At 36.5% G+C, this 14,162-nt stretch overlaps 1 protein-coding gene across 8 annotated transcripts in view; it reads left to right on the top strand.

Annotated features, from left to right (window-relative positions):
• Positions 1 to 11,578, top strand: part of TC2N (tandem C2 domains, nuclear) — a 44,717-nt gene extending 33,139 nt beyond the window's left edge. For 6 of the 8 annotated variants that reach the window (XM_027066440.2, XM_053224845.1, XM_053224847.1 and 3 more), the window contains 3 exons: positions 4,059 to 4,173; positions 6,443 to 6,642; positions 8,558 to 11,578. In XM_027066440.2, the coding sequence (XP_026922241.1) occupies positions 4,059 to 4,173; positions 6,443 to 6,642; positions 8,558 to 8,668 (426 nt within the window). In that variant the 3' untranslated portion in view covers positions 8,669 to 11,578. Of the gene's footprint in view, positions 1 to 4,058; positions 4,176 to 6,442; positions 6,643 to 8,557 lie in introns of those variants that run through there. The other 2 variants (XM_053224850.1, XM_053224849.1) reach the window with 2 other exon arrangements.
• Positions 11,579 to 14,162: the final 2,584 nt, after the last annotated feature.

Genomic DNA, 14,162 nt, shown 5'->3' with positions numbered 1-14,162 from the left:
AGTTACTTGGTCTAAACAAAACAAGGCTCAAGCTTCCATCCGTTTTCTTTATGTTTTACTGTGTTCTTAGCAAGGGCCTAATTATATTCTTGGCATTGACCGTTGGTACGTAGGTAGGAATGAAAGAATAAATGATTAAACGGAAGCATGCTATATTAGATTATTTTTATATTCTGTTTAAATGTAGGAAATTTGCTTTGTAACTGTGACAAGGAGTTTGTCACTTGCATCTTTGAAACTAGGTTTGGTAGACCTTAAGCTGCAACCGTAGTTTACAGAAGGCACAAAATATATTATTCAAATGGATAATTCATTTACTAAAACTTTAAAGACAGAGTATATCAGAAGATAACTCAGCAAAGGTATTTTCTGGAGAATTGAGTTGTTATAATCTTATCTGCCTTGGAGAATCTGAGTGAATGATTTTGGCTAAGTTTCTACCAAATTACTTCATGTTTTAGAGGTCTTGCAACAATTGTGTATCTGTTGTGTGTTAGGTCCTAGGGGTACAAAAAGATTGATGGCCTGAAAGAAGAACTTAGGGGCTATATGGGACCAGTGGGTTTATATTAGTGTGAATGTTTCAGATTATTGGCCAATGCAAAAATAGTATGCTTTGTTTCCTGTGTCGAGGAGGGAAATTGATATTCTAGTTGACAGAGCCGGACTTTCACACCCATCCTCCACGGTGACAATTATGCCACCACACACAGCAGAACTTTCATGTAGAGCTAACGTCTTAGTAGAGAGTTCTTGACCCTGACAAATAGTAACGTATTTATTTGAGAACCCAAGTCTCTGTGTTGAATAATGCGGAAAAGATGAGATTTTTATTTACAGAGCCTTACATACAACTGATGTGGTGTTAGGTGATTTAATGCTCACACTCAAATCTATGAGCTTTCTGCTCTCGGTATCCCTACTGAGGGCACCGACACACGAAAGCACTTGCATGATTTCCTCCAGCCAGTAGTTGGCGAGCCAGGATTCGAACAGAAGCATTGATTCCAGGACCAGCTCTACCATATGTCACTTCCCCCCAAGAAGATATTCTCAGAGATCACCAGATCATGGTTTTCTCTAACTATGCTTTTCACTTTCAACAACGATTCAAGGAAGGCTTGGAAAGTTTTCTTTTCTTTAAAAAAGGATCCATGTTGCAGGATTAGAGATCACGTATCTTCCATAGTTTTGTGCCCATTAAAAATGCACTTTATACGTGCTAATTGATTGGAATTTTATTTTATTTTATTATTTTTTAAAAGTTTATTTATTTTGGGAGAGAGAGAGCATGCACAGTGTGCACGAGCTGGGGAGAGGCACAGAGAGAGAGCGACAGAGAGAATCCTAAGCAAGTCCTGTGCTGTCAGCTCAGAGCCTGACGCCATCCTCAGTCCCACAAACTGAGATCACGACCTGAGCCGAAGTCAAGAGTTGGACACTTAACTGACTGAGCCACCCAGGTGCCCTGATTGGAATTTTAATTTTTTGGTTATAGGGACATTGAAAACCACTTTGAATAGTTTTTCACGATCTGAATTAATATCCTGGAACATAATAAATAAGTTGAATTCAGAAATGACACTGGCAAATTAGAAATAGCAAACCTTTGCCAAGTGCTGCTTTGTTTTGTGAGAGTGAGCTCTACAAGTGTGTAACACTAAGGGAAGTTTTGCCACCTTTAGGTGTTTTCATAAGTGTTGTTACATTGTGGACACAGAACCATAATAACAAAAAAATTTTACCCATAGTTTCCTTGGTGTTTTGTAAATAATAAATAGCTGTCTTTGTTTTTTTAATGTTTATTTATTTATTTTGAGAGAGCACCAGCAGGGGAGGGGCAGCGAGAGAGGGAGAGGGAGAGTCCCAAGCAGGCTCTGCACTGTCAGCACAGAGTCTGACATGGGGCTCCATCTCACAGTTGGAAGATCATGACCTGGGCCAAACTCCGGAGTCGTGCTCTCAACCGACCGAGCCACCGAGCACCCCAAGTAACTGTATTTAATCTATTTTTTTAAATGCCAAGAACAGCAGCATTTTTTTAAATAAGAAAGAGCTCCATTTTATATATGGCTACCAAAAAAGATTTATTAATCCATTCTTAAACTCTGATTACAAAAGCAAAAATAGTACTTTCACTTTTTTATTAGAATTCAGCATTTGTTGCCAAAATAGACAAGTTTGATCATCATTTTAGACTTTTCAAGGGGGAGTCTAACCTTGACAGTTGAGTTTATACTTTAAAGTGGTTCACTTTTCACTGCCTCGCTCTCGATTTATGTCATGACCAATTTAATTTTAAAATTTTTATTTATTTATTTATTAAATATAATTTATTGTCAGATTGGTTCCATACCACACCCAGTGCTCACCCCAATAGGTACCCTCCTCAATGCCCATCACCCACTTTCCCCTCTCCCCCACCCCCAGAAGCCCTCTTAAATCCAGGTATAATTGGCATACAGTGTTATATTAGCTTCAGGTATACACCATAATGATTCAGTGATTCTGTACATTACTCTGTGTTTACCACAGTAAGTGTAGTTACCATCTGTCACATGCAGTGCTATTATAGTATTCCTGACTATATTCCCTATGCTATACTTTTCATCTCCATGACTTCTTTATTTTATAACTGGAAGTTTGTACCTCTTAATCCCCTTTATCTACTTCACCCATCCCCTCACTCACCTCTCTCCTGGCAACCACCAGTTGGTTCTCTGTATGTGAAAGTCTGTTTGTTTGTTTTGTTTTTTAGGTTCCACATATGAGTATCATCATGCAATATTTGTCTGTATCTTATTTCACTAAGCATGATACCCTCTGGGTCCATCCACGTTGTAGCACATGGCAAGATCTCATTCTTTTTTATGGCTGAGTAATATTCCACTGTGTGTGTGTGTGTGTGTGTGTATGTGTGTGTGTGTGTGTGTGTGTGTGTGTGTGTAGACACACGTACAGATCTTTTTAATCCTGGCATGAGCAATTTTAAAATGCCGAATCCTGTTTTGAAGGAAACGCCCATGATTCAGTCGATGGCAGATACATGAAAAGGTTCTTTTTCAGTGAGTTATGTGCTGATGGTTGGGGAATACTTGGTAATTATCAAATACAAATCTCTTCATCAAGTGTCATTCAGCCATTCTGTAGCTTTGTTGGAATCCATACTCACAAAGATTTTTGTGCCTGTCTGTGCTGGGCCCCAGGGAGGTCTGTTAACCTGATGTTCTTTCTTCTCAACATGTGAACAGTAGTATTTTTCTGTTTGGATGACTTTATGTTTCTCTCCTTGATTTTTTACTCCAAGGACCTTGAAATCCACATAAGTAGGCTGGCTTGTGTTCCATCTCACGGATTACTAACTTTCTTCTTTAGTCAGTGCTATAGAAGAGCACATTTTAACTTTTTCCCCTCTGAGTCTCCTTCATTTCATTGTTTGCCTCAGGTTTTCTTTGACCTTTTCCTTATTATTTACTGCCTCCATCTCTTTCATTAGCTTCCTTTTTGCCAACTTTCTTGGCTGGCTCTCATTCAGCATAGTAATTCAGCTCTTAACCTACACATTTATTCCTTGTAGTAATCCTTTGTCTTCAAATCTTCTAATCTGGGTAGCATCTACTGCTGTGTCTATAGTCAGAAAAAATAATGGTGATTCTCATATATGAAGCTTTTCATTATAGTTTATGTATTCTTAAAAACAATTCAAATGACTAAGTGTTTTGAAAGTGGCCTTTTTTGGTGTTTATTTCATGGACATTTTCTTTACAAAAACTGCTGGAGAATTTCATTTGTTTTCAATTTGAAATATCTTTTGGCCTCCCTGGTTTTGAAGGATCAAGTATGTAGGTTTAACTTGGCTTTTCAGAATCCGTGAAAGTGAGTACCTCATATTTACAGAATCCATGCATTTATCCTAACCATATTTTCTATCATAATTTTGTGTGTCAATAAAAAGCATCGCTTTCAAAACTTAAAATTGTACCTCTTTGCTTTTGAATTTTTGAAATATCTCCAAAACTTTATTCTTAATTATCAAATGGCACTTTTTTGATACCTAGGTTTGCCATGCAGAACTTGAATTGGGGACTTGTTTTCAAGCAGTAAATAGCAGAATTCAGTTACAGATTCTCGAGGCACAGTACCTTCCAAGCTGTTCATCACCTCTCACTTTGAGTAAGTATATCTGTGGTTCAAAGTGAAATCTTCAGAAAATATTAGTCAAAGCTAGTTTTTCCTATATTTCTTAACAATGGAAATTAAAATCATACTTTTGTTATTTAACTTAAATACTTACCTTTTAACTTAAAATACTTTATTGGATTTCAGATTTTAGCCATGTGTCTACTCCATAGTCTCTTAGATTTTTATCCATTTGATGCTATTCCTTATTTGGGTCATTAGTTTATATAGGTTGAGTGTCCAGAGGACTGTCAGATATATTTCACCAGCTTAGATAATTTATCTTTTCTCTAGGTCTATGCCCATTGTTGAGTATTCTGCTAACTAGAAACTTAATTCAAAAAACCCCAAGAAAATATCACACATAAACCTTGAAACACTTTTCCTTCCCTGTGCCTTTGGGCACCAGAAGGGGCTCTGATGTTTTGGTTGCGTAGGCCTGGTTTATATGGCTGTTCCTAGAGCTGGAGGTGTGAAGTCAGTCCTCCCTAAGGGCTAAGAGTGGGGTAAAAGTGCTCCTTCATTCGGCTACAAGAAGAGAAGATCCCTGCAGGTGGGCAAAAAGCAGTGGATGTCTGAAAATAAACGCACGCGACCATTCAGCTCAGGAAGTTAAGAAAAAAACAGCAAATACAAAGGAAAGTAGAGGTAAGGAATTGAAGGTAAAGCCAAAGTTGATAGATACAGAGACAACAGCAAAAGACATAATCAATAAAGCCAAAAACTTTTTCTTCGAAAAGGTCAGTAAAATAGACAAACCTACAGTAAATTGGATCGAGCAAAAAATAAAGAAAACAGGCACAAGGAAGAAGATAACATTTCAAATTTGAAGGTGGTTCAATAATAAATAAGACAACGCCATTTATAACTATATCAATTCATTTGAACATCTCTGTAAAATAATTGATTTTTGGAGAAGAAAATTGTTGAAATTCACTGCAAAAGAGGGAGAGCATCTGAATAAAATGATAACCATGTGTAGGTAGTTAAAGAATTTCCTCTAATAAAAGCACCAGGCCAAGATGATTTTACTGGTGGATTCCACCAAACTTTCAGGGAACATTTAATTCCTATTTTATATAAGCTGTTCCAAAGCATGAGAAGCGATGGAAAAAGTAACTTTATGAGGTTAGCATATTCTCGATATCAAAACAGAAAGGATAGTGCACACAAAAAATAGCTATAGACTGTTACCACTTATGTAGATAGATGGAAAAATCATAAAATAAAAATAAGCAAATAAAATCTAACGTGGTATTAAAAGAATAAATTACCAGGGCTACATAGGGTTAATTTTCTAGGAAATAAGGACATCAGTAGAAATCCACAGATGGAATTTATTTATGACATTAATAGGGTCTTTCTTTGATCAAAACTGCTATCAGGATTATCATAATCTCCATGTTGGAAATCTGATGGTCCGTCTAGGTCCTCACTTGGCAGCTCCCTTTTTTCTGGAAGTTCCCTCCTCACTCTCTTGCTGCCCTGGCCACCTCAGCTGTATCCCATGACTACTCAAACTAGTCAGACTGCCCTCTCTGCCTGAGCTGTAGGGACCACGTGTCAGTGAGACGGGGGAGACGGGGGAGACGGGGGAGTATGCTTAGGGGAAAAGTTATATAAACCTGAATTTTACCCAGTGCAGTTCCCATCTGTAAAAGCTGACTCTCCTCCAATTTCTTCCTGCTTTTGGTCAAACTTTAGTGGCTTGTGCACTTGTTTTTTATATTTTTTTCCCCAGAATTTATAATTTTAATCTATGGGAAGGTTAGTTTCTACAACTATTCTGCCATTACTGGAAGCTCTCTATCTCCATTTATTTAAAGAGTAAATTTTCTCTAGTGGGTGTGTGTTTAACCTCAGGAGTCTCGAGCAAAGAATTTTATCTGTGTAAAACCGTGAACTAAATTCCTCCAGCTGTCCAAAGAGTTGGCCCCTCTCTTTTGTATAATACTTTTCAGTGTGTGCTGCCCTATTGCTGACTGTCATGTATGCCTCCAGTTTCCAGTCTTTAATGGCATTCAGGTTAGAGAAAGATTAGATTCATTGGAGGTTGCTGTAGTTTTTTGTAAAGCGTGATGAGAACTATAAAGTTTACTAGAGATGTTTTCCGTTATGCCAAGAGCTCGTCAGATCTTTTTTTTTTTCGTCAGATCTTGAGAAGCGGCTTATCTGTATTTTCACACCAAATATAACATATAGATATGTATCTTTTATGACATTTAAAATAAAATTTTACATATCAAAATTTCTTATTGTTTAGGTTTTTTTGTGAAGGTGGCAATGTTTAGTTCAGGAGAGTTGATTTATAAGAAGAAGACACGCTTACTGAAGGCCTCCAGTGGCAGAGTAAAGTGGGGAGAAACTATGATTTTTCCACTCAGACAGAATGAAAAAGAAATTATTTTTCTCATTAAGCTTTACAGTCGGAGCTCTGTAAGAAGACGACACTTTGTGGGGCAGGTTAGTAGGGATTTTTTATCTTGAATTCTTTGCTTGCACTTTTGTATGCTCAAAGCAGTTAGTCATCAAAGGGAATACGGGATAAAATTGAAGTTGAATAGAGTAAAATTCTTCAGCATCATAAAATTTAATGTTGCCACAAAAATGAAATCTTGTCACACTTTGCTTTAATACAAATAGTTGGAATTTCTGAGTAATCAGGCTTCTTATCTTGAAATAAGTCTATTTCTGAGCTTCTCAGCTGTAAACACTATAAGAAAGGTCAGTTTTTCAGTACTGTTGAGTTTGACGCTAAGTATTTAAATCAAATTTTGTAAGGCTGGAGATATCCAACTTTCTTCTTTCTGTGCCCTGTTCGATTTAATGTTTAACTCTGTATGCTATTAACTGAATAATGTTAGATTTGAATTTGAAAACATTAGTGTTAGCAGTGGTTGTGGTGGTATTTAGATAGTTAGTATTGGTGTCTAGATTAATCTATTTAAAAATTTTTAGTCATCTGTGTAAGACAACAGAACACTTGCTTACTTGCCAATCCTATAGGGACTTGTTTCCTTTGTAGTTTCCAAAAGTAGCTCATTATCTTTTATCTTAATTATGATTGTTTGGCTTGAATTTAAATTCCAAAATCTACATTACTGGTTTAAAGGCTTCTGTCTGCTTGATAACAAGATGTTATTAGCAGCCTATGTGAAATCCTTAAATTATATGTGAATTTTCAAAGATTGATAATAACTTTTTGACCCACTTCTTCATGTGTTTTACCTAAAACATTTATTTAAAAAATTACAGTTTTGTCGTTCTTCATTTATTCCTATTTGGGAAAGAGTTTGGACTCAAAAACTCATAGGTAGCATACTTTTCAAAGCCGTGAGGCCCATGAAGTTGATTCAGTTAAGGCTTCCTATCTCACTAAGCCTCAGCGATCATGTAGGAATGGAATGGGAGATTTCAGGTGATTTTCAGCATAACGTTTTTGGTGATTCCATTTTCTTGGTTGAGAGTCCAGTTAAGAATAATAATTCTGGAAGGGTTCTGGCTGTCCATCTGTTCCCTCTGGCTTCTCTGGTGTCCTTAGTAGCCATCATGATGGGGTAGCCAAATGTGGACTCAAGGTCTCCCCACCCTTACATCAGCCAGAGCATGCTGGCGTTATCTGATTCATATCATATATTAAGGTTCTTTGTAAGATTTTATATGAAGGTAAAGTTCTTCAGATCAGGAAATTAAGGGGGAAAGGTTGAAAATCAGTGGTCTGCTCCAGTTTCTTTATTTAAAAGAATTAGAAACTCCGTCTCACAGAAGTTAATTCCAAAGTAGCGGCACTTGGTAGTGCTAAAGCTGAGGTGAGAATTCAGGCTTTGGGTTCCTTGCCCACCTTGCCTCTGTGGTATGTAACCAGTGTGATGTCTTACATTTGCATAATGCTTTGCAATTTTCTCAAATTCATTCATGTCTATTACCTAAAGTTAGTTTAGATTTCAATTAAAATCACAGCTTTATCTAATGTAAAAGGTGCTTAAAATGGACATTTCTTACCAGTGTAACTTAAATCATGATTAGTCTCCATTAATCCTCACAGAAGTGTTTCAAATGATCAGGATCAATTGTAAATTGAGCTCCTAGGCTTATTGAATAACAAAAGATACTAATTACTGTTTTGGGAGAAATGATTTTTATAATCTTTCATGTTGAATTTTTAAATTGGATTGATTCATATAAAACAGTCTGCAGGGTGACTAGGTTAAGTATTTTAACATTTACGTTTCAAATAGAAATCAAACAAAATTTTGGAAAAATGGAAAGATGTTTAATTGAAAGTACGTGAACCAAACTTCCACTCGTCTTTCATCCATAAGAGTTCTTAGCAGTTTGAATTCAGACTCTGTTAAATGGTTGTGCTGTTCCTTTCTAGATTTGGATAAGCGAAGACAGTAATAACACTGAAGCAGTGAATCAGTGGAAAGAAACCATTACAAATCCAGAAAAGGTTGTTATCAAGTGGCACAGATTAAATCCATCTTGAAGACTTCACACATTAATTTGATGAAGAATTTGACATTCTTTTAGAAGACTTAGGATTCCAATTTGCTACCAATGAAAAGAGACAAATCAATACATTTCTCAGTTTATTTATGGAGGTCATAATTGTAATGTGTAATGGATCTTATAGAAAATTAAATTTGATTAAAGAAAATGGGATGACTTATATCTGATATCCAAAATAGAGGGGATGTTTTAAAACTATGCCAAAATAGACAGTGAAATAAAGAGTAGTATTTCTAGGGCAACTAAATAAATTATAAAATCAATGAGAATTTCAACCATAGGTGGTGATTGCTATCTTACATTTACGGGTTTTTTGAAAGCTTTCCCTAGATATTTAAAATCTAGTATATCAAGTCTCTGTTAGTACTGTTAGACATGTAGAAGACTTTACTGCTGACTGTTTCAGTGCCAGTCATTCTTGATTAGATCTTGACTCCACTGCTTACCTCCTGCTACCTCTCTTCTCTCAGAAAACAAATATGAATCATCGAACCACTTCAGCTCTTAGGTATTCGGGGAAGAGTTGTGCCCTAGGTTTCTTACTTCTTACCCATAAGGCGTCACATTGCCACTGTATAAATTATTTATCTCCGAGAAACTTCAAATATAGAACGCTATGTTTTGGCAAGAATAAACGAAAACACCAGAAGGTTGAAGTTTAATTGGAAACCTTGTGTGTACACATTTTGCTGTGTTTTCCTCCCTCAAATATTTTACCTTTTGTTTTAATTGGAGTTGGAATAAGATTATCCTCCATATAGCTCCTCCTAATTAGCAGAACTAAATGAGCTTAATTAGCAAGTTCAATATTTTATGATAATTATTTCCCTTTTTTTAGTGCTTATATATATCTCTATAGATATAGAGATATATAGATATAGATATAGATATATGAACTACTTGTTCTATAATCCACAGTGCTATTTTCCCATGTTTTTTAGGAAACTGTACGTGATAGCATTATATAGCACATATTTTCTATTGCAGTTTCTCTCAGGAACTCACTAGAAGTCAGTATGTGGGCCTAATTTCAGGTTAGTCAGCTATGCAAACTATGCCCCAAAAGAATAGCTGCTTGGAGAAACAGATAATGCCTTCCTTGATCTTGGCAAGTCTGACTTTAGTTTTGCTAATGAGTAGACCAACTGCTCTGTGGTCATGGTCTTCCATTTTTCTTTCTCTCTTACCTTGTCCACACATGCCAGGAGGTAGATGGTGATATTTTAGACCAGAAGATACTTTGGTATAGCTTTAGAATACCCTCTTCATTCTAGTTCTTATGTTCTGTATGTCTCATTAAGATTTTCTCAAGTAAACCCTTAATTCCTTTTTTCCTAGGCATCATCTCCACAAGCTACAAAATATGCCTAATTTACACGTTCTTTGCTTCTATTCCCTAGAGTTTATGTTATACTGGTGGTGTTGCCAGTGTGCATTTGGAAATAATTTTCTGAGATTTGTGAACAATGAAATATTGGTCAGTACTCACGTGAACTTTCAAGAGAAATCACCTTGACTGTAGTGTTTTACATCTTTGAGACAAATGACTTTATTTTTTTAGAGCAGTTTTAGGTTCACTGCAAAATTGGCAGGAAGGTACAGAGAGTTCCCAGGTACCCCAGACCCCCACATACACACACCTTGCTCATCATCAACATAGCCCACCAGAATGATACATTTGCTAAAATCAGTGAACCTACATTGGCATAGTGTTATCACCCAAATTTAGGGTTCGCTCCTGGTATTGTCCATTCTGTGAGTTTTGACAAGTGCAGAAGGTCGTATAGTCACCACTGTAGTATCATACAGAGTAGCCTCACTGCCTTAAAAATCCTCTGCAAATACACCTATTTTAATAGCCACCAAATAGGTATTTTGGCTTTTGGACAATAAATAACAGACTTTATTGGTTTTTTTTTTAATCTAGAATTTAATTTGAGCAGTTTTTTTGTGTTCTATTAATGCTTCCAATTCCTAAATTTGTTATATGTAGTCATGTATTTAACTCAATTTAAATTATTTAATGTTTAATGTTTTGCAATACGTATACAATGTATAATTTCAGAGAAAGTGTGATTTTTTGGTTTCTTGCATGTCTTAGAATCATAGGTAAATAAAAAAAATTTAAAAAAAAAATCTTTTCACTTAAAAGACCTTTCAGTTAGAGTAGTATTAACACAACTAAGTTCCCAAATATTTTAATTAGTTTTAGTTAAGCCTTTTTCTGGTGCGAGAGGTACCGAATACAGATGATATTCTGGTTGTCTTTGAAGCTTTACATGAAATATGAAAAGAAACACACTTTTTTGTTAATAGCTACTCAAATTATGAGAAAAAACATTAGCTGGTAATAAAAACATGAGATAGTAAGCAAAAATCACTTGTCTTTGTTTTTACTCGGGTATTTCTTGACCTTTACCCACTTATCACAAGGACAAGGGAATCAAAATGGTGCTAGATGACCAGAGAAAGCCATGGAAGGGTTCACACTGATAGCTGATAGTTTATACAATGCTAATCCCTAACACTGTGCTTATTTATGTATAAGCTTTCAGATTGATACAATTAGGTAGCTACAGCCCATGTCAAAATACAACATCACTCTTCAGCTTTCATTTGGTTTTGCATGACTTTTTCTTTTAGCAGACCTCCTAGGGAAATTATCACTGAAGTATATCAGTTCCAGCATTTACCAGACCGTTAAGAAGAAACCAATGGCATTTTGAACATATGTAATTATGAGCTGAAAATAAGCTAAAGTGAACTTCTGCTTAAATCTAGTTATGTGAATTTCTGTGATACTATTGTACTGAAACCATATTTCCCAAAATTTCCCCCCAAATTGTTACTGTTTGTTTAATAAAATAATTGTTTATTTTTGAAGGATTTTAGAAATTTTCAGTAAATTTCACTATTTTATATCATGATGGCAGTATTTCAAAAGATACGTTATTTCCTTTTGGTATTTGATGGGGTATATTGAGGGAAGTACCAGATAAAATATCTCTCTGTATACTGTATTAGGGTTTTTTCAGAGAAACAGAACCAACAAGGTGTAAATATACATTTTTAAAAATATATATTTTTTTAATTATGAGAAGTTGGCTCATGTATTATGGAAGCTAAGAAATCCCACGATCTGTCATACAGGCTGGAGACCCAAAAAGGCCAACAGCATAATTCAGTCTGAACCTGAAGGCTTGGGAACCAGTGGAATCAATGGTATGAATCCCAGTATGAGGGCAGGAGAATATGAGATGCTCAGCAGTGAGGCAGGAAAAAAGGGATCAATTCCTTCTTCATCTCCCTTTATTTTATTCAGGTTCTCAGCAGACCAAAAGATGCCCACCCACATTGGGCAGGGAAATTTTCCCAGCCCAGTGATGCAAATGCTAATCCTGTCCAGAAGCATCCTCTCAGACACACCTAGATATAACATGTAATCTGGGCACCCCTGGCCAGTCAGGTTGACACATAAAATTAACAGACATCTACTTGTGTTCTCTTGGTGGGTCAGCTGAAATTACTGTTCAACAATTTCAAATGCTTGAAGTTTTGGCTGAAACATTGAGTTGAGGAAAGAATTATGAAAAGTGAGTATATATGAAGTACCATGTCCATTTTGAAATAGAGGTTTAATATTTTAAAAGATATTAGAAGAGTTAGTGTTACCCTCCAGAATTGGGTATTTTGGGGGTAAATTGTCTGAAGATGAATGCTGCCTGCATTTTTAGTCCTTTCCTGGTGGGATTTCTTTAACTTGGCAATTGCTGATTTTTAAATTTTTTTCATGTATGGAAGATCTGATGTCTAAAATAACTATTTTATTAGTTAAAACTGGTAAGTAAATTAAATTATATAATGATAACTATATTAACTATCTAACTATATTAAGCCATAGGACTCTGATAACAGCAGCAGATGTCCAGAAAGTTCCGTATGTCTTCTCGGATGACTGAGAGGTATCTGATTCCATACTGAGCTAAATCACTGAGTAAGATAGATGATGATGTTTATTTAGTATTGATTTTCATATTGTCGTGCCATGGAATTTGTTTTCTGAGTCACCATTCTTTAGTTTCTGAGGCAGGAGAATGATAAAAAAATATCTGCCCTTCATGATAGGACTAGATTTATTTAAAAAAAAATTTTTTTTAACGTTTATTTATTTTTGAGACAGAGAGAGACAGAGCATGAACGGGGGAGGGGCAGAGAGAGAGAGGGAGACACAGAATCTGAAGCAGGCTCCAGGCTCTGAGCCATCAGCCCAGAGCCCAACGCGGGGCTCGAACTCATGGACCGCGAGATCGTGACCTGAGCTGAAGTCGGACCCTTAACCGACTGAGCCACCCAGGCGTCCCAGGACTAGATTTATTTTAACAGATTTTGTTGACTGTGGCTCTTGCTGTCTTTTAATTTAATTTCTCAGTCTTTAGTATTTCTTGATTATACAGTATATGGAGACTTGATCTTGAAACAACTAAATTTTTAAATGAGCCATTTTGTGCACTTCATAACTGTAAAAATGTCTATATGTTACCTTTTGCAAAGAACTGTTGTAGGTGCTTTTAGGGGTAGAGGTGGCTAAGCCATCACTCTTTACTCTGGGGTTTTATATTTTAGTAGGGGAATAAAATAGCATAAAGCAGAATTGTAGTAAAAAGCAGGATTAGAGGTATGGTCAAAATGCTTTAGGGGCTCAAATAAAGAAAATCAAATCAGCTGAAGGAATTAGGAGCATCTCTGATTTTTTTTTTTCTTTTTTTTAACACACATAGCCCCCACACACAACATGGGGCTTGAACTCACAACCCTGAGATCAAGAGTCACATGCTCCACATGCTAAGCCAGCCAGGTGCCCTTCTCCCTCCTGGAAACCATGTCTTCCCTTAGTTTTCATGTTATTATGCTCTGTTTGCTGTCTTATTAGCCTTCTAGCCTTTTCTTTCTTCTCCGTTGGCTCATCTTTGTGCACTTTAAACACTGGGACTTCTTTAGGACTCAGTCCTAGACCATTTTCTCTTCTCACTCCACTTTGCCCCTCAGGGCAATCTCTTCTATTTTCATGGCTTCAACTGCTATTTACTGGCCAAAGGCTGCCAAATATAAATTAAAAAAAATTTTTGAACGAGAGAGAGAGAGAATCCCAAGCAGTCTTTATGCTCAGTGTGCGCTCCATCCCACAACCCTGGGATCGTGACCTGAGCCGAAACCAATAGTCGAGCACTTAACTGACTGCACCCCAAGGCTGCCAAATTTATATCTCTACCCTAGTTTGCTAATGAGCTCCACTATCATTTGGCTGATACGGACATCCTGTCTCGAACATATCCCAAGCGAAACTTTGGATTTCCCATTCTCCCACAATCTGGCCTGCACTGTTCTTAATAAAAGGAGCCTGGAGCCACCTTGGAGCTTCTCTGTCTTTCATTTCCCGCACTCAAATCAGTCACCCTAGTCAGTAGCATACG

This window comes from Acinonyx jubatus, chromosome B3 (genome assembly GCF_027475565.1).
Source record: "Acinonyx jubatus isolate Ajub_Pintada_27869175 chromosome B3, VMU_Ajub_asm_v1.0, whole genome shotgun sequence".
NCBI lineage: Eukaryota > Metazoa > Chordata > Mammalia > Carnivora > Felidae > Acinonyx > Acinonyx jubatus.
Note: the sequence above shows the minus strand (reverse complement) of the source record. Positions and strands in the feature narration are given on the sequence as shown.